Raw genomic sequence first — 24,541 nt, forward strand, 5'->3', positions numbered from 1 at the left:
CCAGATGTCACGCTAATGTACATTTCTGTATTTAGGTTATTTCTGTATTTAGGCTGCTGACAGCGGCTTCACTGACTGACAGCCCGGCAGTCCAATGGGAGCTCGGCTTGGCCGCCGTACACGGCTGTGATTGGCCGGCGGGGTGACAGAGGGGCGGGGCTGTGAGATTAAAGCAGAATCTCTCTCCGCAGATCCAGCGGACATCTGGAGCAGCCCTGCCCGGGAATCAGACCCCCGAGCATCGAGCACCGACATCCCGTATCGAGACAGCCCGGCTCTGGCCGTGTGTTTCCCGGTGAAAAGCTCCCCGCGCTCCGGTGCTGCTGTCACGGCTGTGCGGGCTGGATCTCCATCGGGAGGCTGCTGGGCTCCGGAGGGACGGACGGTCCGTTTCTCCCGGTGAAAACACGGAAATACTCCGACCAGGACCAGCAGGAGGGTGATGGACTGAACCGATCCGACATCTGAGAGGGTTTTAGGCCCGCTGGGAGCTGCGACACATCTGGAGCTGGTGCGTGCGGGTCAGGGTTCCCGCGTCAGTCCGGACTGGACCGTGTCCGGGCTCCGTGTCCGGGCTCCGGCTGTAGTTTTGGTCTCTCGGTGTTTTCCTGCAGATAAACGGTCCTGATTGAGAGTTTGAGGGTGCAGGCGGACCCCCCCTCCTCCCCCTCCTCCTCCTGCTGGTCTGGATTAAAGCCCATCAGGATCATGAATCATCCCCCCTCTGCTTCTCTAATCTGGGTTTTACCGAGCTGGATTTAAATCTGAGATCTGATCTGGATTACTTCGCTCCTGGTTCTGATCGGGTCACGTCTGACCCGGTCTGAACCGGCCCCCGGTCCTGGTGTGGTCTTGGACTCGGTTCCGGTTCTTCTCAGTGCTGGTTTTGGGGGGAGTTCTGCTGTCGTCATGCCGACGTCCCGGCCCGGTTCGGAGCCGGTGGAGTTCTGGGTGGACGGGTCGAGGCGGGACGGGACGGTGGAGGAGTTCTACACCCTGAGCTCCGAGCTGGGCAGGTCTGGACCACAATGTTGGGGGGACGTGAGGGGTCCAAGTGGTCCTGCTCAGTCCAGGATTAACTTCATAAACACTTCAGAACCAGCCGGTAGTTTCAGTTCAGTTCAGTCAGGTACCAATAGAACCTGGCTGGTTCCTGCTGGTTCTGAACGTGGACCGATGAGAACCCACTGGGTTTTTTAAAGATAAATAGTCTGAGGTTTCTTCGGGACACGAAACAAAATTGAATATTTGGTGTAAAAAAATATATTTTTCTTTGTGGGATCTTACAACATTTTTTGAGACATTTTACAGATTTTTATCGTAATGTTTTCAGGTATTTTACAGCCTATTTAATTATATTTTTCAGAACAGTAAAAAAGATTCTGGTCCGGTATTTAACGTGTGATATTTGAGATGAAGCATGTAGAAAAATTATGAATATTTCTTGGATCTTTATCATTTTTACAGACATTGCAGCTCTTTATTGATATTCTAATCAATATTTTGCATGTTTTCCTGCTATTATTTTAAAAATGTGAAAATGTTGGCAAATTTTTGTTTTCTGGATGCAATGAACCAAATAGGAAAAAACACCAATCCAGTTAAACATCCGCCTCAATAACAAACATGCAGTAATATCATCACTACCACAACTTAAGTAAAAGTACTGCAGTTCAAATACTGTGGAAGTAAATTATTAGTCACCATGTGACTGAAACAATAAAATAAATCAGATTATTGATCCTGAATAATTAAAACTTCTGCACATTTTACTGTAATAATCATTAATTACTTTATACTTCAGTGCAGTGGTTCCCAACCTGAGGGTCAGGGCCCCTCCAGGGTCTGAATATTAGTACACGAGGACATGAGTTTTACTGGACGATGAGGACTTTTACTTTTTGTTACTTTCGGTGCATTGAGCTGAAAGCGCCTCTCGACCCGGCAGGCTGTCGACGTGTTGGTCTGTTTAGTGTTCTGTGGTGTCGGTGCACGTTGTTTGTGGTGCTTTTTGTTTGTTGTCATCCCAGTAAACAACAACAAAAACACTCTCAGTTAGAACGACAGAAACAGCAAAATCATGTCAGCCGTGAATTTCAGACGTGTGAACGAACGCGCTGCCACCAGCTCTGTTACCAGGTGTCCTGTTGCCATGGAGACCGGCCAGGACTGGGTGTGTGCGTGTGTGTGTGGTTGCTTTTTTCAGATGGATCTGTTTCTTCCATCTGTCCCAGCAGAGCACCAGATCCCTCTAAACACACAGTTTTACAGACGGTCATGTTTCCGTCACTTTGGAGCCTTAAAACGTAACTAAAACTAAACTAAACTAACTTCAGCTCATCTTATCAGAGGAAAAACAAACACTTTTAGTGCACATACGTTCATCCAGAGCGTATAATTCACCTGTCAGTCCACCAGAGGGCACCGCGTCAGTGTCACGATCAGCCTCTGCGTGAAAAGAAAGCTGCGTTAGGTTTGCCGATAGAGACCACGTGGTTAGTGTTGGGATGAGATGGTTTCGGTTCAAATACGTGATTTTACCTCAGTAATATTTACAGCCTGGATATAAAAGTGTTCGTAGCTTCAGGTCTGTAAAATGGTTCTGATCCAGAAGTGTCTTTAGCTGCAATACCAGCGAGTGCCACTAGAGGTCGGCTCCAAAAAGCCTCCGGCTCCATAGACTCCCATTCAACTTCTCTCATCAAATCCAAAGTGAATAAAATGTGTCCATCAGTTATCTCGGTGTTGTTAGCTAAAGTCACTCCTTCTTCTTAGTTTTCTGGAGGTCCATCTGAAAATAATCCCTCATTCATTAGAAAAGAAGATTCAAGAACACCTGTTTTTGGGGGCGTGTCTGTTTGATTGACAGGCCTGTGGTGCAGTCAGGTTACAGCTATCGGTGGGCGGGACGTAGTATCGTCAGGTTTCCAATCAGATCGGTCAGATCCACCGCTGGCTCCTCCCCCAGCTCGTCCAAATATGGTCACTTCCTGCTCCAAACCGCTCCGAACTAACAAGATGGTGACGGACAGAATCTGAACTGGAGGATTCATAACGTTCACAAACCAACGATGACATCACTGATGGTTGATGACATCACTGATGGTTCGACTCATCTGACTGTCCCAAACCTCCTTCATCACTGAGACTTCGTCACATGACCTCCTTCTTCTAACCCGGTTATACGAGTGTGAACTTTTTCACTCTTAAGCGGAACAAAACGTGACACTGACGCCCTCTGGTGGACTGTCTGGTGTTAACAGGGTCCAGGTTTAAAAATACCAAAGTTTCCCTTTAAGCACAGATGTACAGGAACTTTTCCAGGAGTAAAAACTTCCTCCGGGACTTTACGACCTGAGAGATTCAACAAATCAGTCCGCTGTCGTGTTAAAGTGAATCGTCAGACGCAGAATCGGGCTTCTCCGTCCTAATTATCCAAGAGCACCACCCCAAAAGTTCCCAACCTTCAGAAAGTACCGCCTCCCGCACAGGTATGGTTCCTGGGGCAAAGTGGTCCCCTCCGGTGGAACCACGTGTTCGACACCAATAAGTCTTGTTTTCTTCCAGTTTGAAGTACCAGAAGGAACCAGTTTGATTGGTGCCTGATTCATTCAGTGACGTTAAGGGTTCCCTGCCAGTCGAGTTGACCTCCTGTAGTTGATCTAACGATGTCCCCGACATGTCCCTGACATGGTCTCAGATGTTCCCGGTCTAACGCTGTGGTTCTCCTGTTTTCTCTCAGAGGAGCGACGTCCATCGTGTACCGCTGTGAGGAGAAACAGACCCAGAAACCCTTCGCTGTCAAAGTCCTCAAGAAAACGGTCAGTTGGTGCCGCGAGTCGGACCGTTGACACGCAACCGTAGACCGATGAGCCAAAACATTATTTATGTTATTTATATTATATTTATTTGATTATATTGTAACAAAGCGATACGTCGAATTCGGGAAAGGTCGGTTCTCAAAGTCCGGTTGTTGGATGTGGAAGGAGTTGGCCGGAGTAAAGACCGAGCCAGGACCGGAGCGTCTCCAGAACCTTACGGGGTGCTGCCGGTTCGGTGCCGTATGGACTACCAACCTACCAGCAGAGGTTCGACGGCGGGACCGGAACACGTCTCGTGCAAGGATCCGTTGCTGACGTCTCAATTCCTGTTACCACGGTGACCTTCAGAGGTCCGGTAGAGCCGCCAGGCGTTCATCATGTTTTGGCTCATCGGTGTATCGTCGGTCCGTCGGGGAGGTTCTGATTCTGGTCTTTGAGCTGATCTTGGTTCTTCGAGTCGTTCCTCACGTGTTCGTTCTGACGTTGTTTCTTCTGTTGCAGATCGACAAGAAAATCGTCCGCACAGAGATCGGCGTCCTGCTGCGTCTTTCCCACCCGAACATCGTGAGTATCCGACGTCTCTCTCCGCGCCACCGGCAGTGTTGCCATGGAGACGAGTGGTTCTGATCGTAATAAGACAACAAGATAACATGAACACAAAGAAATCTGGTTCTGAATATTAAATGTGTATCAATACCAGAATCTGGCTACTAGTCTAGGTCATGAATCAAGTCTTTAGTGGACTAGTCCAAGTAATGAATCAAGTTTAGTCATATTATTTAAATTCTATTGTGTCTCTGATCTTAATTAAACTGTCGATTATGAATAAAACTTCCTGTTTTTGTTTGCGGTGCAGATTCAGCTGAAAGAGATCTTTGAGACGGACACTGACATCGCTTTGGTTCTGGAGCTGGTGACCGGAGGAGAGCTGTTTGACCGGTACGTTCACACCGTTTAGTTGCAGGTGTTTCTGTACTTGCAGCTGTCGGTTTAGTTGCTGTAGTTGCAGCGGTTGGTTTAGTTGCTGTAGTTGCAGCAGTTTATTTAGTTTCTGTAGTTGCAGCAGTTGGTTTAGTTTCTGTAGTTGCAGCGGTTGGTTTAGTTTCTGTAGTTGCAGCGGTTGGTTTAGTTTCTGTAGTTGCAGCGGTTGGTTTAGTTTCTGTAGTTGCAGCGGTTTATTTAGTTTCTGTGGTTGCAGCGGTTGGTTTAGTTTCTGTAGTTGAAGCGGTTTGTTTAGTTTCTGTAGTTGCAGCGGTTGGTTTAGTTTCTGTAGTTGCAGCGGTTGGTTTAGTTTCTGTGGTTGCAGCGGTTGGTTTAGTTTCTGTAGTTGCTGCGGTTGGTTTAGTTTCTGTAGTTGCAGCGGTTGGTTTAGTTTCTGTAGTTGCAGTGGTTGGTTTAGTTGCTGTAGTTGAAGCGGTTTGTTTAGTTTCTGTAGTTGAAGCGGTTTGTTTAGTTTCTGTAGTTGAAGCGGTTTGTTTAGTTTCTGTAGTTGCAGCGGTTGGTTTAGTTTCTGTAGTTGCAGCGGTTGGTTTAGTTTCTGTAGTTGCAGCGGTTGGTTTAGTTTCTGTAGTTGCAGCAGTCGGTTTAGTTTCTGTAGTTAGCGGTTGGTTTAGTTTCTGTTTGTTTAGTTTCTGTAGTTGCAGCAGTTTCTGTAGTTTGGTTTAGTTTCTGTAGTTGCAGCTGTCGGTTTAGTTGCTGTAGTTGCAGCGGTTTATTTAGGTTTGTTTAGTTTCTGTAGTTGCAGCAGTTGGTTTAGTTTCTGTAGTTGCAGCGGTTGGTTTAGTTTCTGTAGTTGCAACGGTTGGTTTAGTTTCTGTAGTTTGCAGCTGGTTGCAGCGGTTTAGTTTCTGTAGTTGCAGCAGTTGGTTTAGTTTCTGTAGTTGCAGTGGTTTGTTTAGTTTCTGTAGTTGCAGCTGTCGGTTTAGTTGCTGTAGTTGCAGCGGTTTATTTAGTTTCTGTAGTTGCAGCAGTTGGTTTAGTTTCTGTAGTTGCAGTGGTTGGTTTAGTTTCTGTAGTTGCAGCGGTTGGTTTAGTTGGTTTAGTTGCTGTAGTTGCAGCTGTTGGTTTAGTTGCTGTAGTTGCAGCGGTTTATTTAGTTTCTGTAGTTGCAGCAGTTGGTTTAGTTTCTGTAGTTGCAGCGGTTTGTTTAGTTTCTGTAGTTGCAGCGGTTTGTTTAGTTTCTGTAGTTGCAGCGGTTTGTTTAGTTTCTGTAGTTGCAGCAGTTGGTTTAGTTTCTGTAGTTGCAGCTGTCGGTTTAGTTGCTGTAGTTGCAGCGGTTGGTTTAGTTGCTGTAGTTGCAGCAGTTTATTTAGTTTCTGTAGTTGCAGCAGTCGGTTTAGTTTCTGTAGTTGCAGCGGTTGGTTTAGTTGCTGCAGTTGCAGCGGTTGGTTTAGTTTCTGTAGTTGCAGCGGTTGGTTTAGTTTCTGTAGTTGCAGTGGTTGGTTTAGTTGGTTTAGTTGCTGTAGTTGCAGCAGTTGGTTTAGTTGGTTTAGTTGCTGTAGTTGCAGCGGTTTGTTTAGTTTCTGTAGTTGCAGTGGTTTGTTTAGTTTCTGTAGTTGCAGCTGTCGGTTTAGTTGCTGTAGTTGCAGCGGTTGGTTTAGTTGCTGTAGTTGCAGCGGTTTATTTAGTTTCTGTAGTTGCAGCAGTTGGTTTAGTTTCTGTAGTTGCAGCGGTTGGTTTAGTTTCTGTAGTTGCAGCGGTTGGTTTAGTTGGTTTAGTTGCTGTAGTTGCAGCAGTTGGTTTAGTTGGTTTAGTTGCTGTAGTTGCAGCGGTTGGTTTAGTTGCTGTAGTTGCAGCGGTTTATTTAGTTTCTGTAGTTGCAGCAGTTGGTTTAGTTTCTGTAGTTGCAGCGGTTTGTTTAGTTTCTGTAGTTGCAGCGGTTTGTTTAGTTTCTGTAGTTGCAGCGGTTTGTTTAGTTTCTGTAGTTGCAGCAGTTGGTTTAGTTTCTGTAGTTGCAGCTGTCGGTTTAGTTGCTGTAGTTGCAGCGGTTGGTTTAGTTGCTGTAGTTGCAGCAGTTTATTTAGTTTCTGTAGTTGCATTTAGTTTCTGTAGTTTCAGTCGGTTTGTAGTTGCAGCGGTTGGTTTAGTTGCTGCAGTTGCAGCGGTTGGTTTAGTTTCTGTAGTTGCAGCGGTTGGTTTAGTTTCTGTAGTTGCAGTGGTTGGTTTAGTTGGTTTAGTTGCTGTAGTTGCAGCAGTTGGTTTAGTTGGTTTAGTTGCTGTAGTTGCAGTGGTTGGTTTAGTTGGTTTAGTTGCTGTAGTTGCAGCTGTCGGTTTAGTTTCTGTAGTTGCAGCGGTTGGTTTAGTTTCTGTAGTTGCAGTGGTTGGTTTAGTTGGTTTAGTTGCTGTAGTTGCAGCAGTTGGTTTATTTTCTGTAGTTGCAGTGGTTGGTTTAGTTGGTTTAGTTGCTGTAGTTGCAGCGGTTGGTTTGGTTTCTGTAGTTGCAGCGGTTGGTTTAGTTGGTTTAGTTTCTGTAGTTGCAGCGGTTGGTTTAGTTGGTTTAGTTTCTGTAGTTGCAGCTGTCGGTTTAGTTGTAGTTGCAGCAGTTGGTTTAGTTGGTTTAGTTTCTGTAGTTGCAGCAGTTGGTTTAGTTTCTGTAGTTGCAGCGGTTGGTTTAGTTGGTTTAGTTTCTGTCGTTGCAGCGGTTGGTTTAGTTTCTGTAGTTGCAGCTGTCGGTTTAGTTGCTGTAGTTGCAGCAGTTGGTTTAGTTGGTTTAGTTTCTGTCGTTGCAGCGGTTGGTTTAGTTGGTTTAGTTTCTGTCGTTGCAGCGGTTGGTTTAGTTTCTGTAGTTGCAGCTGTCGGTTTAGTTGCTGTAGTTGCAGCAGTTGGTTTAGTTGGTTTAGTTTCTGTAGTTGCAGCAGTTGGTTTAGTTTCTGTAGTTGCAGCGGTTGGTTTAGTTGGTTTAGTTTCTGTCGTTGCAGCGATTGGTTTAGTTTGTTTAGTTTGTGTAGTTGCAGCGGTTGGTTTAGTTTCTGTAGTTGCAGCTGTCGGTTTAGTTGCTGTAGTTGCAGCAGTTTGTTTTCCAGGAAGTCAGAAACAGATCCAGCTGTTTTCTTACATCACTGTTGGTAAAACAAACAGACAACATGTAGATCAGCCAATCAGAGAGCAGATCATTATAAAACCACAGGTGTGAATCTTCAGATGTGTTTTACATCTCCGTGTTTGTGTCATGTGATATTTCTACCGCGTTCTTGTTTCCAGGATCGTGGAGCGCGGTTACTACAGCGAGAGAGACGCCGCCCACGTCATCAAACAGATCCTGGAGGCCGTGGCGGTAAGACGCTGCATTTACTCTGTTGGACTCACAAACACTGTCCTCTACAGGCAGAGACAGGAACTACAGAAACACTGTCCTCTACAGGCAGAGACAGGAACTACAGAAACACTGTCCTCTACAGGCAGAGACAGGAACTACAGAAACACTGTCCTCTATTTTCTTCTGTCTCTATGCTGATTAGATTGAAGCTCTCTGTTCAGTCCCAGCAGCCTCACACCAAACCTCAGCCATAAAATGGCTGTTTTTAGATCTGACTCCAGTGGGTCGGTGTGAACAAGGTGTGACATCATCTCAACACTTCCACATCACCTTTGATGGAGTTCTGTTAAACAGGAAGCTGAAATCGATCTGAAATAAAAAAGGATTTGACTTCTTATGAGGACAGAAAATGTTTTCAGCTCCAACATAAGTAGATTTTTTTTCCTTCTTTTTTCTCGCTGCTTGGAGACAAATCTAGTTTTCGTTTCTCATGTAGGTGTGAGCCCTCCTCCGGCCGATGAATCAGTGTTCCTGTTTCTCTGCAGACTTAATCAAACGTTAAATTGGCACAAAATCATATTTACAGGCCAGAATAAGAACCACGAGGCGTTCACTGACATGCTAACACAACAGTCAGTGAATCAGAATGACGTGTGATTGTTGACAACATGAGAGAAATCATCTTCTGAAGTTCGTCAGTTATCACAGTGAAAACACTTATAGGCTGAGAGGACGTCTGTCTGACGAGACGAGCTCGGGGGAAACAAACCCAGCGTCTTCATGAGCACATCTGTCTTCAGGGTTTGGCTGTGTTCATGATGTCACGGCAACTGTTGGAATAAACAACTAATATATCAACATGAACATAAGTTATATCAGTGAAATAGAAATATTGATCATTTTTAGTGGTTTCATTCTCCCGTTGTCATGGAAACGGCAACAAGAAACAATCAATTTGAAGACCAAAAAAACATGAAGAAATTATGTTAATAGTTGCATGTGTATATAGTTGCTGTAGTTGCTGCATTTAGTTGCTGTCATTGATTTAGTTGTAGTAGTTGCAGGTGTTGCTGTTGTTATTAAAGTTGCTGGAGTGTGTTTAGTTGCAGGTGTTGCACATGGCAGCAGCGTGCAGTGGTTGCAGGTCTCTTATGTAACAGCAGCTTCCATCCTGCTGCTGAACAGATTAAAACCGGATTAACACACACACACACACACACACACACACACACACACACACACACACACACACACACACACACACACACACACACACACACACACACACACACACACACACACACACACACACACACACACACACACTGACCACAGCTGACCTACATTCACCACCCAGAGAAACATACGCCTGCTTATACGTGTGTGTAATGGGTGTGTGTGTGTGTGTGTGTGTGTGTGTGTGTGTGTGTGTGTGTGTGTGTGTGTGTGTGTGTGTGTTAGGAGTACACACTACAGTTGTATTTCTTGTGAGTGTGGTATTAATCTGCAGCGTCAGTCACAAAGCAGTGCTGCGTTCACTGTCTATAACAACAGTAGGACAGTCCAGCATCTGTGGTGAGTTCACTGTCTGTAATAACTTATATTTATTTTCAGTATTTCTGAGGTCCGTCCTCATGACCGGTCCTGGTGGTTGCCCCCCCCTCCACCCCCCATCTCTCTCCACCCCCAGGAGGAGGCCATCTGTCCGTTAACTCTGTTTCAGTACTTCCTGCCCCCCCCCCGCCTCACCTGAAGGCCTTTTCTTTTCCCGCCTGTTCGCTGCTCTTCTTCTTTCTGTCACAGCTTCAGTAACACGACTCGTGTTTCTCTCGTGTGTTTCAGTATTTACACGAGAACGGCGTCGTGCACCGCGACCTGAAACCCGAGAACCTGCTGTACGCCGACCTGTCGCTGGACGCCCCGCTGAAGATAGGTAACCAATCAGAGGCCACCGTGTCCACACCTGAGGAGCTCGAAGTTCATCCGTCGACGGGACACAAACAAAAACTGTCGTCATGGAGACATTCAGTGAAACAGCACAGTTGGGAGATTCTGACTGATTCAAACAAACAAACAACAAACAAACTGACTGAAAAAACTTGATTATTTCAGTTCTGAATTTTATCTATCGAAAATAAATTCCTCAAATCAAAGGAAAACAACCCGGAGACAAATAGTGTTCCAGTATCGGAGTATTCTCAAGCTCCTGCAGTCCCTGAACGCATCAAAACCTTTTCAATAACAATATCAGCTCCCTGGATATTTTAGTTTTAACGTGAGAATAAAATAGAAAAGAACAGAGTTGATTTTTGGAGACGACTCTGCATCCAGATGGCCGTCGAGCCGCCGGCCAACAGTTACAGACGGAGGACGCTCACATTCAGCCTCCGCCAACTCCTCTGGTTCAAAGACTCACACACATTCTCCTCCACCTGCAGCCTCCACCTGCAGCCTCCACCGCTCCTTAAATAGAAACAGGAAACACACCGAGAGACTTTAAAAAATGTCTAATGAGGAAATATTCTCTCTTCCAGCCGACTTCGGTCTCTCCAAGATCATCGACGACCAGGTGACCATGAAGACCGTATGTGGTACTCCGGGGTACTGCGGTAAGTACACAGTAGCAGTAGAAGGTGTAGTAGCAGTAGTAGAAGTATTCATCTGTGTTGCTGTGATTTCCGGAGGTGGGGAGTGATGGGTTCATGCACCCGCTGCTCTGTGGGATTTCTCAAAGCTCTCAGTCAGAGCTTCTTTCAGCCATCTGGCAGCTCAACGACTTCTCTGCCTGCAGCTCCAGAGATCCTGCGAGGAAATGCTTACGGCCCCGAGGTGGACATGTGGTCGGTGGGCGTCATCCTCTACATCCTGTGAGTCCATCAACACCTCGCTGCCGGTCACACACACACACACACACACACACACACACACACACACACACACACACACACACACACACACACACACACACACACACACACACACACACACACACACACACACACACACACACACACACACACACACACACACACACACACACACACACACACACACACACACACACACACACACACACACACACACACACACACACACACACACACACACACACACACACACACACACACACACACACACACACACACACACACACACACACACACACACACACACACACACACACACACACACACACACACACACACACACACACACACACACACACACACACACACACACACACACACACACACACACACACACACACACACACACACACACACACACACACACACACACACACACACACACACACACACACACACACACACACACACACACACACACACACACACACACACACACACACACACACACACACACACACACACACACACACACACACACACACACACACACACACACACACACACACACACACACACACACACACACACACACACACACACACACACACACACACACACACACACACACACACACACACACACACACACACACACACACACACACACACACACACACACACACACACACACACACACACACACACACACACACACACACACACACACACACACACACACACACACACACACACACACACACACACACACACACACACACACACACACACACACACACACACACACACACACACACACACACACACACACACACACACACACACACACACACACACACACACACACACACACACACACTTACACACACACACACACACACACACACACACACACACACACACACACACACACACACACACACACACACACACACACACACACACACACACACACACACACACACACACACACACACACACACACACACACACACACACACACACACACACACACACACACACACACACACACACACACACACACACACACACACACACACACACACACACACACACACACACACACACACACACACACACACACACACTCACACACTTACACACACACACACACACACACACACACACACACACACACACACACACACACACACACACACACACACACACACACACACACACACACACACACACACACACACGTCAGGATGGATTTCTTCTGTCTGTCTCATAACTGTCATCATTTGTGTTGATGGTGCGTTCAAATGCTTCTGATGTAACAGCCGTCGATCACGACGCACTAAAAGTGATTTGACATCATCGGCATCCTTTTAGTTTCCTTGAAGATATTTATGTTTTATTTTACTTGAAGACTTCTTTTGTTTTGAAGGGCTGTTTTTATGGAAGTACTCTCACTATCTTCCCTCACCACTTCCTGTTCCTCAGACTCTGCGGGTTCGAGCCCTTCTTCGACCCGCGGGGTGATCAGTACATGTACAGCCGCATCCTCAACTGCGACTACGAGTTTGTGTCTCCGTGGTGGGACGACGTGTCCCTGAACGCCAAGGACCTGGTGAGTTCTTCCAGAGACCTGAGACTGGATTTAGGAAGGTCTTAGTAGGACTTGGACTAGTCTAGAAAGGACTTGGATTTGTACGTAGCCGCTTGAGTTTTGAATGACTTAGATCACTACACGAGTCAGAATCTGGTCGTGTCTTCGTGCCTTCGTGCCTTCGTGTCTTCGTGCCTTCGTGTCTTCGTGCCTTCGTGTCGTGTCTTCGTGCCGTCGTGTCTTCGTGTCTTCGTGCCTTCGTGTCTTCGTGCCGTCGTGTCTTCTTCGTGCCTTCGTGACTTCGTGTCGTCGTGTCGTCGTGTCTTCGTGACTTCGTGTCTTCCTGGCTTCGTGTCTTCGTGCCTTCGTGTCTTCGTGTCTTCGTGCCATCATGTCTTCGTGTCTTCGTGACTTTGTGTCTTCGTGCCGTTGTGTCTTCGTGCCGTTGTGTCTTCGTGCCGTTGTGTCTTCGTGCCTTCGTGTCGTGTCTTCGTGCTGTTGTGTCTTCGTGCCGTTGTGTCTTCGTGACTTCGTGCCTTCGTGTCTTCGTGCCATTGTGTCTTCGTGACTTCGTGCCTTCGTGTCTTCGTGTCTTCGTGCCGTTGTGTCTTTGTGTCTTCGTGCCTTCGTGTCTTTGTGTCTTCGTGCCGTTGTGTCTTCGTGCCGTTGTGTCTTCGTGACTTCGTGCCTTCGTGTCTTCGTGCCGTTGTGTCTTCGTGCCTTCGTGTCGTGTCTTCGTGCCGTCGTGTCTTCGTGCCGTCGTGTCTTCGTGTCTTCGTGCCTTCGTGTCTTCGTGCCTTTGTGTCGTGTCTTCGTGCCGTCGTGTCTTCGTGTCTTCGTGTCTTCGTGCCTTCGTGACTTCGTGTCGTCGTGTCTTCGTGACTTCGTGTCTTCCTGGCTTCGTGTCTTCGTGCCTTCGTGTCTTCGTGCCTTCGTGTCTTCGTGCCTTCGTGTCTTCGTGTCTTCGTGTCTTCGTGACGTTGTGTCTTCGTGTCTTCGTGCCGTTGTGTCTTCGTGCCTTCGTGTCGTGTCTTCGTGCCGTTGTGTCTTCGTGCCGTTGTGTCTTCGTGACTTCGTGCCTTCGTGTCTTCGTGACTTCGTGCCTTCGTGTCTTCGTGTCTTCGTCGTTGTGTCTTCGTGTCTTCGTGCCGTTGTGTCTTTCGTGTCTTCGTGCCGTTGTGTCTTCGTGTCTTTCGTGTCTTCGTGACCGTTGTGTCTTCGTGCCGTTGTGTCTTCGTGTCTTCGTGCCTTCGTGTCTTCGTGACTTCGTGCCGTTGTGTCTTCGTGCCTTCGTGTCTTCGTGCCGTTGTGTCTTCGTGCCTTCGTGTCTTTGTGTCTTCGTGCCGTTGTGTCTTCGTGCCGTTGTGTCTTCGTGACTTCGTGTCTTCGTGCCTTCGTGTCTTTGTGTCTTTGTGTCTTCGTGCCGTTGTGTCTTCGTGCCGTTGTGTCTTCGTGACTTCGTGTCTTTGTGTCTTCGTGCCGTTGTGTCTTCGTGCCGTTGTGTCTTCGTGACTTCGTGCCTTCGTGTCTTCGTGCCGTTGTGTCTTCGTGTCTTCGTGCCTTCGTGTCTTTGTGTCTTCGTGCCGTTGTGTCTTCGTGCCGTTGTGTCTTCGTGACTTCGTGTCTTCGTGCCGTTGTGTCTTCGTGTCTTCGTGCCTTCGTGTCTTCATGTCTTCGTGTCTTCGTGACTTTGTGTCTTCGTGCCATCATGTCTTTGTGTCTTCGTGACTTTGTGTCTTCGTGCCGTTGTGTCTTCGTGTCTTCGTGCCGTTGTGTCTTCGTGCCGTTGTGTCTTCGTGCCTTCGTGTCGTGTCTTCGTGCTGTTGTGTCTTCGTGCCGTTGTGTCTTCGTGACTTCGTGCCTTCGTGTCTTCGTGCCATTGTGTCTTCGTGACTTCGTGCCTTCGTGTCTTCGTGTCTTCGTGCCGTTGTGTCTTTGTGTCTTCGTGCCTTCGTGTCTTTGTGTCTTCGTGCCGTTGTGTCTTCGTGCCGTTGTGTCTTCGTGACTTCGTGCCTTCGTGTCTTCGTGCCGTTGTGTCTTCGTGCCTTCGTGTCGTGTCTTCGTGCCGTTGTGTCTTCGTGTCTTTGTGCCGTTGTGTCTTCGTGCCGTTGTGTCTTCGTGACTTCGTGCCTTCGTGTCTTCGTGCCGTTGTGTCTTCGTGTCTTCGTGCCTTCGTGTCTTTGTGTCTTTGTGTCTTCGTGCCGTTGTGTCTTCGTGCCGTTGTGTCTTCGTGACTTTGTGTCTTTGTGTCTTCGTGCCGTTGTGTCTTCGTGACTTCGTGTCTTTGTGTCTTCGTGCCGTTGTGTCTTCGTGCCTTCGTGTCTTCGTGCCGTTGTGTCTTCGTGTCTTCGTGCCTTCGTGTCTTCATGTCTTCGTGTCTTCGTCCGTCTGCAGGTCAGTAAGCTGATCGTTCTCGACCCTCAGAAGCGCCTCAGTGTCCGGGAGGCTCTGCTCCATCCGTGGGTTCTGGGTAAAGCGGCCCGGTTCTCCCACATGGACACGACTCAGAGGAAACTGCAGGAATTCAACGCTCGACGCAAACTGAAGGTTCGTCACTCGGCGGACGGAAACACGGAAAACTCAAAACTAAACTTCTCATTTAATTCAGGAACTCGAGAACGTTTCTAACATCTCTGAGGAAACTAGAAGTCTCGGGGCGTTTTTAACGCTCTAGTTTGGACGCCACGTTGTGTTTATGTCATGTTGTTTGTTCCTGTTGTTCCAGTCGGGAAGTTGACGGGAAAATTCTCCGTGTTTGTTGCTCACGAAATAAAACAAATCATGTTTTCTGTCGGCAGGCTGCCATGAAGGCCGTCGTGGCCACCAGCCGGATGCACGAGGGCTCGCGGCGTCGCACCGACAGCTGTGAGATTCCCGGTTCGGGGACTTCCAGGCAGAGCAGCATGCAGCAGGACCCGCCTCCTGAGTCCCCAAGCCCCGCCCCCACAGACAAGGAGGCTCCGACGCCGGACCAGGAGGTGCCGCAGGAAGTTGAGTCGAAGCCTGCAGACCAAAGTGCCCTCAGCCCCCCGCCCCCACGCAGCCCCAAACCACCCAGCTCTGATGTCACGCTCACAGGCCCCGCCCCCTCCAGACCACCGCTGCGTGCCGACGGGTCGCGACAGGCATCCGTCATCCCCAAAACCGTGCTGGTCCAACCGCGGCTGCCGCGGAAGAGCTTCTCTGTCATAGAGTCCTCCCCGAGAGTCGCGGCCACGCCTGCGCTGGCCACACCCCCAAGTCCCAACAACCTAAGCAACGGTTTCATACCGGGGGCGGAGCCTACCAGTAAGACCGCCCACTGCCAGTGATTACTCCCCAAAAAAACCAGAGATGCGTCACAGTTCATTTCAGCCTTCGATCGGCTCTTTACAAACATCACATTAACGTTTCGGGACCAAATTACACCAAAAACATCGAACCAGAATCATCGCAACTTCCAGTTCTGTAGCTCCGCTGTCAGGCTAACATGCTAACATGCTAACAGCTGTCGACAGGTGTTTTTGCAGGTGAACAGATGTTCTGTCTTTTCAGTATTAAAACATTTGTCCCACATCAGCACTTATCTGCTCCAATCCTGTGGTGAGGAAAACAACGCAAAGGTTTTTTAACGTGGACAGAAAGTAAAGATTTTGTTTATTTATACATAAAAAACAGCCTTCGTCCGTGTTTCATGAAGTTATTGTAGTTTTAATGCGATGTGCTCGTTTTACTGGCCGCAAACAAAATCATCCAAATATTTGCGTGTCTCTTCTCGTAGATTTTAATAATCTGATTAACGAGCTAATTAGCTCTTTTCTCCGGGAAGAGGATTTTTAACGGCTTTTTGTTTTACATAAAAAATGAACAGTAATTCTTTAAATGAACTTCATCACATGGTTCACTGTTATAATCACGATAAATGTTCACTTCCATTAACGACTTCGCTTTAGTCGGCATCACTAAGCTAGCTTGCTTGATAATAACGTTAACAAATACTTGTATACTCTAAGAAGGTAAAATATTAAAGTTCTTGTGTTAAATTTCAATCCTTTAAAATAATTTATTTACAAATGTCATTTTAACCAGCTAGCTCTGAATTATTTTATACGTCAACAAGACTCCACGTGTGTTTTTTTCTGAATCATCAGAAACCAGTTTGTTTTTCTTACCACAGACGTTAAACGGCTCAAATAAATTAGCGTGTTTACGACGTAAACGAAGCGCCGCATCGGTGGCTACGATGTGAATTATCGGGACGTGACGTCTGATCGTTTGCGGCTGGAATTAAAGGGACATTCTGAGTTTTTATTCTCATCTCTGAGCCGGTTGGTCGAGTTAACGCCAAAGTCGTACGTTAAGAGATTCGTGAAACAGTTTGAAGGAAACTTATTAAAGTTATGAACACGAATGTATTTCTACGTGTTCTGTGAGGTTTCGACGACGTGTTGAAACCAGGTGGAAAATGAACTTCAGAACCTGAAACCGATCGATCTTCGGATCCCGATCTGTTCTACGAGGAATCTGAACGTGGAGCTTCATTTCGGTCGTACGTTCGTTCTGTCGTTCACCGACGAACACTTTGGATTATTTCCACCTGTCACGACACTCAGATGGAAATCAGTTTCTTAGTATGTGTGTGGAGTCGGATGTTGTTAGCTTAGCTTAGCATTAAGACAGGAAACAGGGAAACAACGAGCGTGGCTGTGTCCTCAGTTCAAGCGTCCACCAAGAGGGGGCGCCGTGGGGCCACGAACGATGACGATGCTTCGTGTACGTCGTTTATTCACCGGTGGAAGTTGACGTTGCACTTCGTCAGTTTGTTTTTAAAAATCAGATGATTTTTGTGATTTTTTTTTTTAGCACGTTTTCTGTATTGTCCATTGAGGAATTTAAAAAAAAAATATATATATATTGCACCTTAAAAAAACCAGACGGAAAGTAGCTGACGTCTCCTGCAGTCGACTGTTAGTCTGTTCTTATTTCTTATTTCTTCACTCTGCGGCATCATGAACGTCTTCAAACCCCAAAAATGTACCGAGAGGCCTGAAAGTGAATCTGCATGAAGTCGGTTTTTGGACGTAAATCATAAAAAACAAAACATCGTCAGGATTTAAACGAACCAGTGAAGAACGACATCTCGCAGATTTAACAAACAACTGAAACGTAATTTGCGTTGAGTTGATAAATGATCCGCCGTCGCCGGACGAGCCGGTCGGCGGGTTTTGGTAGATTTTTTCGTACTCGACACACAAACGTGAGACTGAAGTCCGTCTGAGCGTCTCTTGAAATGATGAACTTTTCCTTTAAGTCCTGATCTGGGACAAACAGACTCCTCCCACTTCCTCTTCTCGTGGTTCGGACGGTGAACGTTTCGTCGGACGGAGTGGACCGATTGTATTTTATTCAACTTTGGTGGACGTGAAGGACGTGAAGGACGTGAAGGACGGACGGAGCAGCTCGGTCTCTCCGGTTTTCTTCTTCTTCTTCTGCATCGTGTGCGTTTCTTCGAGCGTGCGCGTCGAGACGCTTTCGGACGTTTAAATGTTGCCGTGAAACTCTCGATCGGAGAAACTCGCAGTTTTCTTCCGGACGTTTTTATCCTTTCGACTCTTCGCCGCCGTCGCCGCCCGTTGACTTTGGTCTTCTTGCCGCCGTGTGAGTAGCTAGCGTAGCGCCGTGAGTAGCGTTCAGCTGAGTCACTCGTCGTGTTCGTGAGCTTCTAGTAAACGTTGTGTTGTTTACACTCTTATCGGCGGCGACTCGCTCCACCGTTCACGCCGTAGTCCGGTCGTAGAGTTATTACCGACATCTTCACGGCTCCACGTGTTCAAGACCCAGCTCCTTTAAAATAAACAAAAAACATCAACAAATTTGACCTTTGACCTTTGTTGGAAATCCGAAACCCTCTCATCCGATCTGAAACCACACGTTCTACCTCTTTTTGTACAGAGGGCTTCCAAAACGTCAACACAACGACGCAGAACGATCCCGAAAGGAAACAAAAAAGACGAGCAGACAAAAAAATAATAAAGTACAGATTTATACACAAAACTACGGAGGCCCAGACGGTCCAATCAGGACGGAGGGCTGAGAAAATCCTTTAAAACCTGCAGTTCTCAGATCTGTTAACTGATCCTGGAGTCATCAAGGAACTAGTTATGAACAGTTCATCAGCGTTAAACTGGTTTCTGGTTCACTGAGAGTTTCAGGATGTTCCATAAATGCAGTTTCACCTCCTTCAGACTGCAGTTCAGGTCACTTTTCATCAGATCCAGATCTCTGAAACATGATGCAGAAGCTGCAATACCAGCGAGTGCCACTAGAGGTCGGCTCCAAAAAGCCTCCGGCTCCATAGACTCCCATTCAACTTCTCTCATCAAATCCAAAGTGAATAAAATGTGTCCATCAGTTATCTCGGTGTTGTTAGCTAAAGTCACTCCTTCTTATTAGTTTTCTGGAGGTCCATCTGAAAATAATCCCTCATTCATTAGAAAAGAAGATTCAAGAAGACCTGGTTTTGGGGGCGTGTCTGTTTGATTGACAGGCCTGTGGTGCAGTCAGGTTACAGCTATCGGTGGGCGGGACGTAGTATCGTCAGGTTTCCGATCAGATCGGTCAGATGCACCGCTGGCTCCTCCCCCAGCTCGTCCAAATATGGTCACTTCCTGCTCCAAACCGCTCTGAACTAACAAGATGGTGACGGATAGAATCTGAACTGGAGGATTCATAACGTTTGTGGTAAATAACAGTGAAGATCTGATTCTCCTGCAGTCTGAACGAAGAGTAAAAGTGTCTCTGAGCTTTTTGTTCCGTCTCAGCCACCGTAGGAAATCCTGGATTGTAAAGTGAAATACGTTCGTCCTTTAAAGGGCTTCTTGTTTTTAAAGAGGAACCAAACGTCTGAACATGTGACTCCAGTTTGTTTGGTTTCTCTTTAACTCATTTAATGAGTCTTCTGCTGGACAGACGTGTCACAGACGTGTCACAGACGTGTCACACCTGAACAGGTGTGTAACTTGTCACCCTGGGTAACTCTCTGTCTGAAGCATGTAACTGTATATTTGATTTGCATCTATACTCTTCTGTACAAACATGAATATTTTGCTTCTATTTATCAAGCTGATGGAGATTTAAGGAGGGTTGTGATTGGTCGGGGGGGGGGGGGTTGAGGTGGGCGGGGCTAAACTGTAAATGTTTGTTTTGTGTTTGATGAGTAAACTCGTACCTTTTTTTTATTTCTGACAGACGACGTATGAAGCGACGCGTGAATTTCTGCATGTATAATTTAACTTCCTTTGATCACATCGGATTCACAGAGACAGTCTGGAACCGGCAGGACTGGTCCGGCACCAGGTCCCGGACCAGGTCCCGGACCTGGTGCCCATCACATGTACAGTAAACGTTATCTGACAGAAAATTAGTCGTTTGTTTTTCTTCATCTTCAACATCAACTCTGATATTTACTTTTTATGTCATGAACATAAATATTTGGACACATTTCAATTCATACAAAATGTTTTTTAATCTTTGTTAAAAGTCCTCAAAATGCAACGTGAAAACATCAGAATTCCGCCGTCTTTTGGAGAAATTATTGATTAAACAATCAAAGCATGAGATCGATTGATAGTTTTTATAAATCAACACGGGGGTCTATTTAATTTTTATTTGTTAAACAAATGTTAAAAGGTGTGAGTATCAGCAGGTTGATGGGTTCAGAGTTTTAATAAAAGTCCTTGTAAGAATGATGAATAAAGTTTTAATCCCGTGTGATGAAGCTAACGGTCTCTCGGGAATTGAACCTGCGACTTTGGAGCCCCCCGTCAGTCCTGTGAGCAGAGTTTCTGTCGGTGCGCTCGTCCATCCTGGATGGTCCCGCACCAGTACGAGGACGTGGACCTCCAGTCGGCCGCCGACACCTCCCACACTGAGGTGGCGCTGTAGCCCCCCTCCGACCGGGTCCACGGCCCCCCCGAGCTCATCGCCACCGTGTCATCGAGCCACCACAGAACCTCCTGCACTGGTGAGCTCAGTCTGGTCAGGAGGCAGACCAGCAGGGGAGGAGATCCTGGATCCAGAGGGAACCAGACCGGGCAGAAAATCTCAACCGATGGATCTGAGGAGGAAGTTTTATTTGAAATGGTTTAAATAATGTTTTAGTTGAACTGTCCAGGCGTGGCGTCCCTCAGGGTTCCGTCTTCGGCCCGGTTCCATTTTCAGTCTTCATCAAGTTACAAACCTGAAAAACTCAACATCCATCTCCACGTGTACGCAGACGATACTCAACTTTATTTCAACTAAGATCAGTGAATTTATCTCTTTAAAACTGACCCGAGAAGTATACCGAGTAAGTATTTTTTTACATTTGCCGTTTTTTTAATTGACGCTGTTAAAAACCTGAAACTTGAAAAACTCACAACGTGTTTCGATCTTCAGACGACACAACCGGCGGTAAAAACCCCGAAACACCTTCACAACCTCTCCAGCGTCGTTCCACTCTTCACTGAGATTTAAATTTGACCTTTAACCCCAAACACACCGGACAACAATGGAGGGCAGAACTTTAGCAGAACCGACGTCTTCTTAAACCTTCGTTTTTGTTGTGATGTTTGTTTGTTATAATTTCAGTCTTATTTTTCTGTTTTTGTTCTTTAACGTGTTCTTACTTGTTTTATTATGAAGGATTTCTTGTTTTAAAGAAATTTAAATTACTGATTGTATTATTTTATATTAGAAACTACAGTTCCCATGATCCTCTGCTGCTATCCTCCAGAAACTGAATAAAAGCAACGGTGATGAGAACACAGTGAAGGCGCACCTGTTGTGTTGTCACGACGACGAAGAGGAGCATCATCTTCGTCAGAGTCGTCCGTCTCCTCGCCGCCGCCGTCCACCAGCAGCCGAGTCCCGGAGCTGAAGACCGTCGAGAAAGATGCGGAGCAACTCCTGCAGCGGGAAACACTGTTGTCATGACGACCGACAACACTTCGGGGTGTTAAAGGAGCAGTACACCTCATTTCTCACCCGGCGAGGAAGACGAAGAGGAAGAGGAAGGTCACAGCCGAGTCCATCAGGAGGACGATTAACTGAAGATGAAGAGGAGTTCAGCTGGGAATAAAATAAATATGTTGTTAAAGATATTAAAACATCTTCTGCATATTTCCATTAACACAAATATACTTGATGTTTATTAAAAGTTCAAATGATGCAAAATGATGAGTCATGTTTTTTTTTTACCTTAAATAAAATCCAACATGTTTTTTAACGTTAAATGAAAATGGCATTAAGTGATTTTGATCCAACTTATGATTTTTTTTTTTGCCTTAAATAAAAGTCCTTGTGAAACAGTTTAACATTGTTTTAAATCACAAGTAAAACCTTTAAATGAAAATAACTTTAGTTGTGCTGTTTCATTTTAAGTAGAAGTCCTCATAATTATGTTTATTTTGCCCAAATAACAAGTTTATAATCAAAAACAATTTCTCAGTGAAGATTTTAATTTGAATAAAAGTTCATCAGATTTTTAACTTTAAAAGATTTTAAAAAATTATACTTCTGATGATGTTTAAATACTTTTTTTTAATTAAAATCCAAACAAATGTCATCATGTTTTTGTAATAATAAATATAAAAAATATGAATCAAAAACAATAACTAACTAAACTTTTGTCTTTAAAGATAAGTTGTTTTAGTTCTTTTACCTGAGATGAGACGAGTGTTTCTGTCGTCCGTCTGCAGATCTGTTGTTGTCGTCGCTCTTCATCGTCTTCAAACTCGTCTTCAGTTGAAACCAGGAGACTTTTTCCTCTTCTGGGAAATGGAGAAGTGAGAAACTGTTGAAGCAGAGAAGTCGAGCTGCTCTGGGATCACTTCGAAGTTTCCTGTTTTCTGTTTATTTCAGATTCCAGTTAAACCGTCAAACAGCTGAAAGTTTCTCATCAACAGAAAATATCAAACACATTTTAAATTTAAATCCATTTAAAGTCATGAACCTGATTTTTAAATTGAAAAAATATGAAATGATTTCTAATCATTTTTTAGATTTAAAAAAAAAAAATTTTTATCTCATGAAGTTGAAAACATTTTATTTAAATGTTTTTACTGTTTATTGTTTAATTTTTCTACTTTTGTGCCACAAAACTGGATCATAGAGTTGTTTTTAATTTATTTCAATCCATTAAAAAATGTCAGTCATAAATATTTGTATAATGATAATATGAGCTGAATCAGCTTTAATATAATCAATAAATCAACGTGATCAATAATCAGAGTTCAGGTGTGTTTATTGATCTGTGACATCACAGGTGTTTTCAGGATGTTTCTCTTCTCTGAAATAACATTTAAAATAAAAATCAGAAGAACTAAATGAGAACGTGAACGTGGCCGAAGCGGACCGTCGGACCCGGATCACCTCCCGGTGAGTTTCTGTGCCGCCGGGCCGTCCTGGCGTCCGTCCCCCCGGCTGATGCCGCAGTAATAAACCGCCGAGTCGCTCCGCTCGGATCGCCGCAGCAGCAGCGAGCCGCCGGCGGCCGGCGACACTTTGTGGGGTCCGAGTCCGTCTCCGTACGTCAGCGCAGAACCGGCGGAGGACCGGACGGACAGGAGCAGCTCGGGGCGGCGGCCCGGCACCGTCCGGTACCAGCTGAGGACGGAGGGGATGGAGGAGACGTTAGAGACGGCCAGTAGGGGGCACTGCAGGACGGCGTCCTCCCCGACTCTCACCTGGACGGTGGGAGGAGGCGGAGCCACCACGCAACAACAAAAACCTACAAAACAACAAAAACAAGTAAACAAGATATACAAACAACTCAAAACTTAGGAAATGATTTTATGGAAGAGAAAATTATTTAGTGGAAAAAATATGAGGAGAAAGTCAATATAATAAAATAAGATTGACTTTATTAATCCCACTGTCGGGAAATTCAGTCGTCATCTCAAAGAAAAAGGGTGAATATGACAAAAGATCACATAACACATATTATTCATTATAATAATAAAAATAGGAAAACATAATCTCTCCATAAGGGGATCTATAGATTATTTTCAATATAAATTAATTTGTTGAAAACAATACAAAATTTAATAAACGAGTAAAAAACAAGTTAAATGTCGAGTTTTTGTCCAAAAAACTAGATTTAGTTTAATGACAGAAAACAGAGATTTTTGTTTGTTCATATTTTCTAAAAATATCTAATAAATGTTCATCTTTCAAGCGTCTGTCAGCTTTGAAATATTTTCTTGTTTCAGAGTTTCATCAAAACATTTCAGATCAAATGTTTTTAAATCCTGCAGATAGGAAGTTTTATTTTGAAGAGATTTGAAGTATAAATCAGCTGTTTGAAGGTGAACTCACCGCTGAGAGCGAAGACGAGCGTCCAGACGGTCGGAGACATCGTGACTGATGGACGGAGACGTCCTGCAGCTGCTCGTCAAGCGTCTCCAACTCCAACCGACGTCTGCAGAGACGCTTCTTCCTCTTTTCATCCTCGTTTTATAGATTCTTTGTTCCAGAAAATCTTTCTCATCTCAGATTGCAGGATGTTTTTCTGAAGGTTTTCTGCGTATTGTGTTTGTAAGTAAAAACTAATAAATTATGTCACAGAAAAAGTTTTATAGTTTCATAGGTGAAACTAAATCAGACCAAAGCCTGCAACGCACCTGTCAGTCCACCAGAGGGCAGCGTGTTCTGCACATGTAAAGACTCTACTTTTTCCTCTTTTGCATTTTATCTAAAAACTCAAACTGGTTTAATGATGTAAATATGTGACTGTATTAATACTGCTGTCTGTTTGGAGGTGCAGAGTGTGACTGACCAGCAGGAGGCGCTGAGACTCATCACTGGTGTAATAGTGAGGTGATGGATCGTTCCTGCCTCAGGGGGGCGCTGCAGAGACGGCAGAAACAAATAACTCATTGAAATCAGAGGTTTCTGTTCCAGAAGTTCAGTTGCAGCTCAGTGAACCTGCCGGGCGAGGTGTGATGACATCACGTATTCAAGAGGGGCGGAGCTTCACTGTCCAAGAC

General features: G+C 45.7%; 3 protein-coding genes across 4 annotated transcripts; 1 reads left to right on the forward strand and 2 right to left on the reverse strand.

The window, feature by feature from the left end:
- Window positions 1-187: 187 nt before the first annotated feature.
- LOC138635111 (calcium/calmodulin-dependent protein kinase type IV) lies at window positions 188-19,669 on the forward strand. The gene is made up of 11 exons (XM_069722438.1): window positions 188-1,016; window positions 3,743-3,821; window positions 4,323-4,385; window positions 4,678-4,760; window positions 8,022-8,094; window positions 9,919-10,009; window positions 10,611-10,685; window positions 10,868-10,943; window positions 12,431-12,557; window positions 14,931-15,083; window positions 15,335-19,669. Exons 1-11 carry the CDS (start codon window positions 910-912, stop codon window positions 15,845-15,847), a joined length of 1,440 nt encoding a protein of 479 aa, XP_069578539.1. The 5' UTR covers window positions 188-909; the 3' UTR covers window positions 15,848-19,669.
- Window positions 6,837-7,832, reverse strand: LOC138635087 (salivary glue protein Sgs-3-like; the record flags this gene model as incomplete). The annotated part of the gene is made up of 1 exon (XM_069722399.1): window positions 6,837-7,832. A coding segment is annotated over one exon (996 nt), but the record flags the coding sequence as incomplete, so codon positions are not given.
- A 3,110-nt stretch (window positions 19,670-22,779) lies between the features above and the next one.
- Window positions 22,780-24,229, reverse strand: sid1 (secreted immunoglobulin domain 1). Of its 2 annotated transcripts, none has more exons than XM_069722434.1 (3): window positions 24,176-24,229; window positions 23,871-24,074; window positions 22,780-23,283 (listed from the first exon to the last, which is right to left on the reverse strand). In XM_069722434.1, the coding sequence occupies exons 2-3, from the start codon at window positions 23,908-23,910 to the stop codon at window positions 22,922-22,924; spliced, it is 402 nt and encodes a 133-aa protein (XP_069578535.1). In that variant the 5' UTR covers window positions 23,911-24,074; window positions 24,176-24,229; the 3' UTR covers window positions 22,780-22,921. The 2 variants fall into 2 exon arrangements, with proteins under 2 accessions (XP_069578535.1, XP_069578536.1); XM_069722435.1 differs by having other exon boundaries at window positions 23,871-24,100.
- Window positions 24,230-24,541: the final 312 nt, after the last annotated feature.

The sequence above is a fragment of the Brachyistius frenatus genome, unplaced genomic scaffold (genome assembly GCF_029030835.1).
Source record: "Brachyistius frenatus isolate BFR_SWC_R1_liver_20210118 unplaced genomic scaffold, ASM2903083v1 Contig_291, whole genome shotgun sequence".
Lineage (NCBI taxonomy): Eukaryota > Metazoa > Chordata > Actinopteri > Embiotocidae > Brachyistius > Brachyistius frenatus.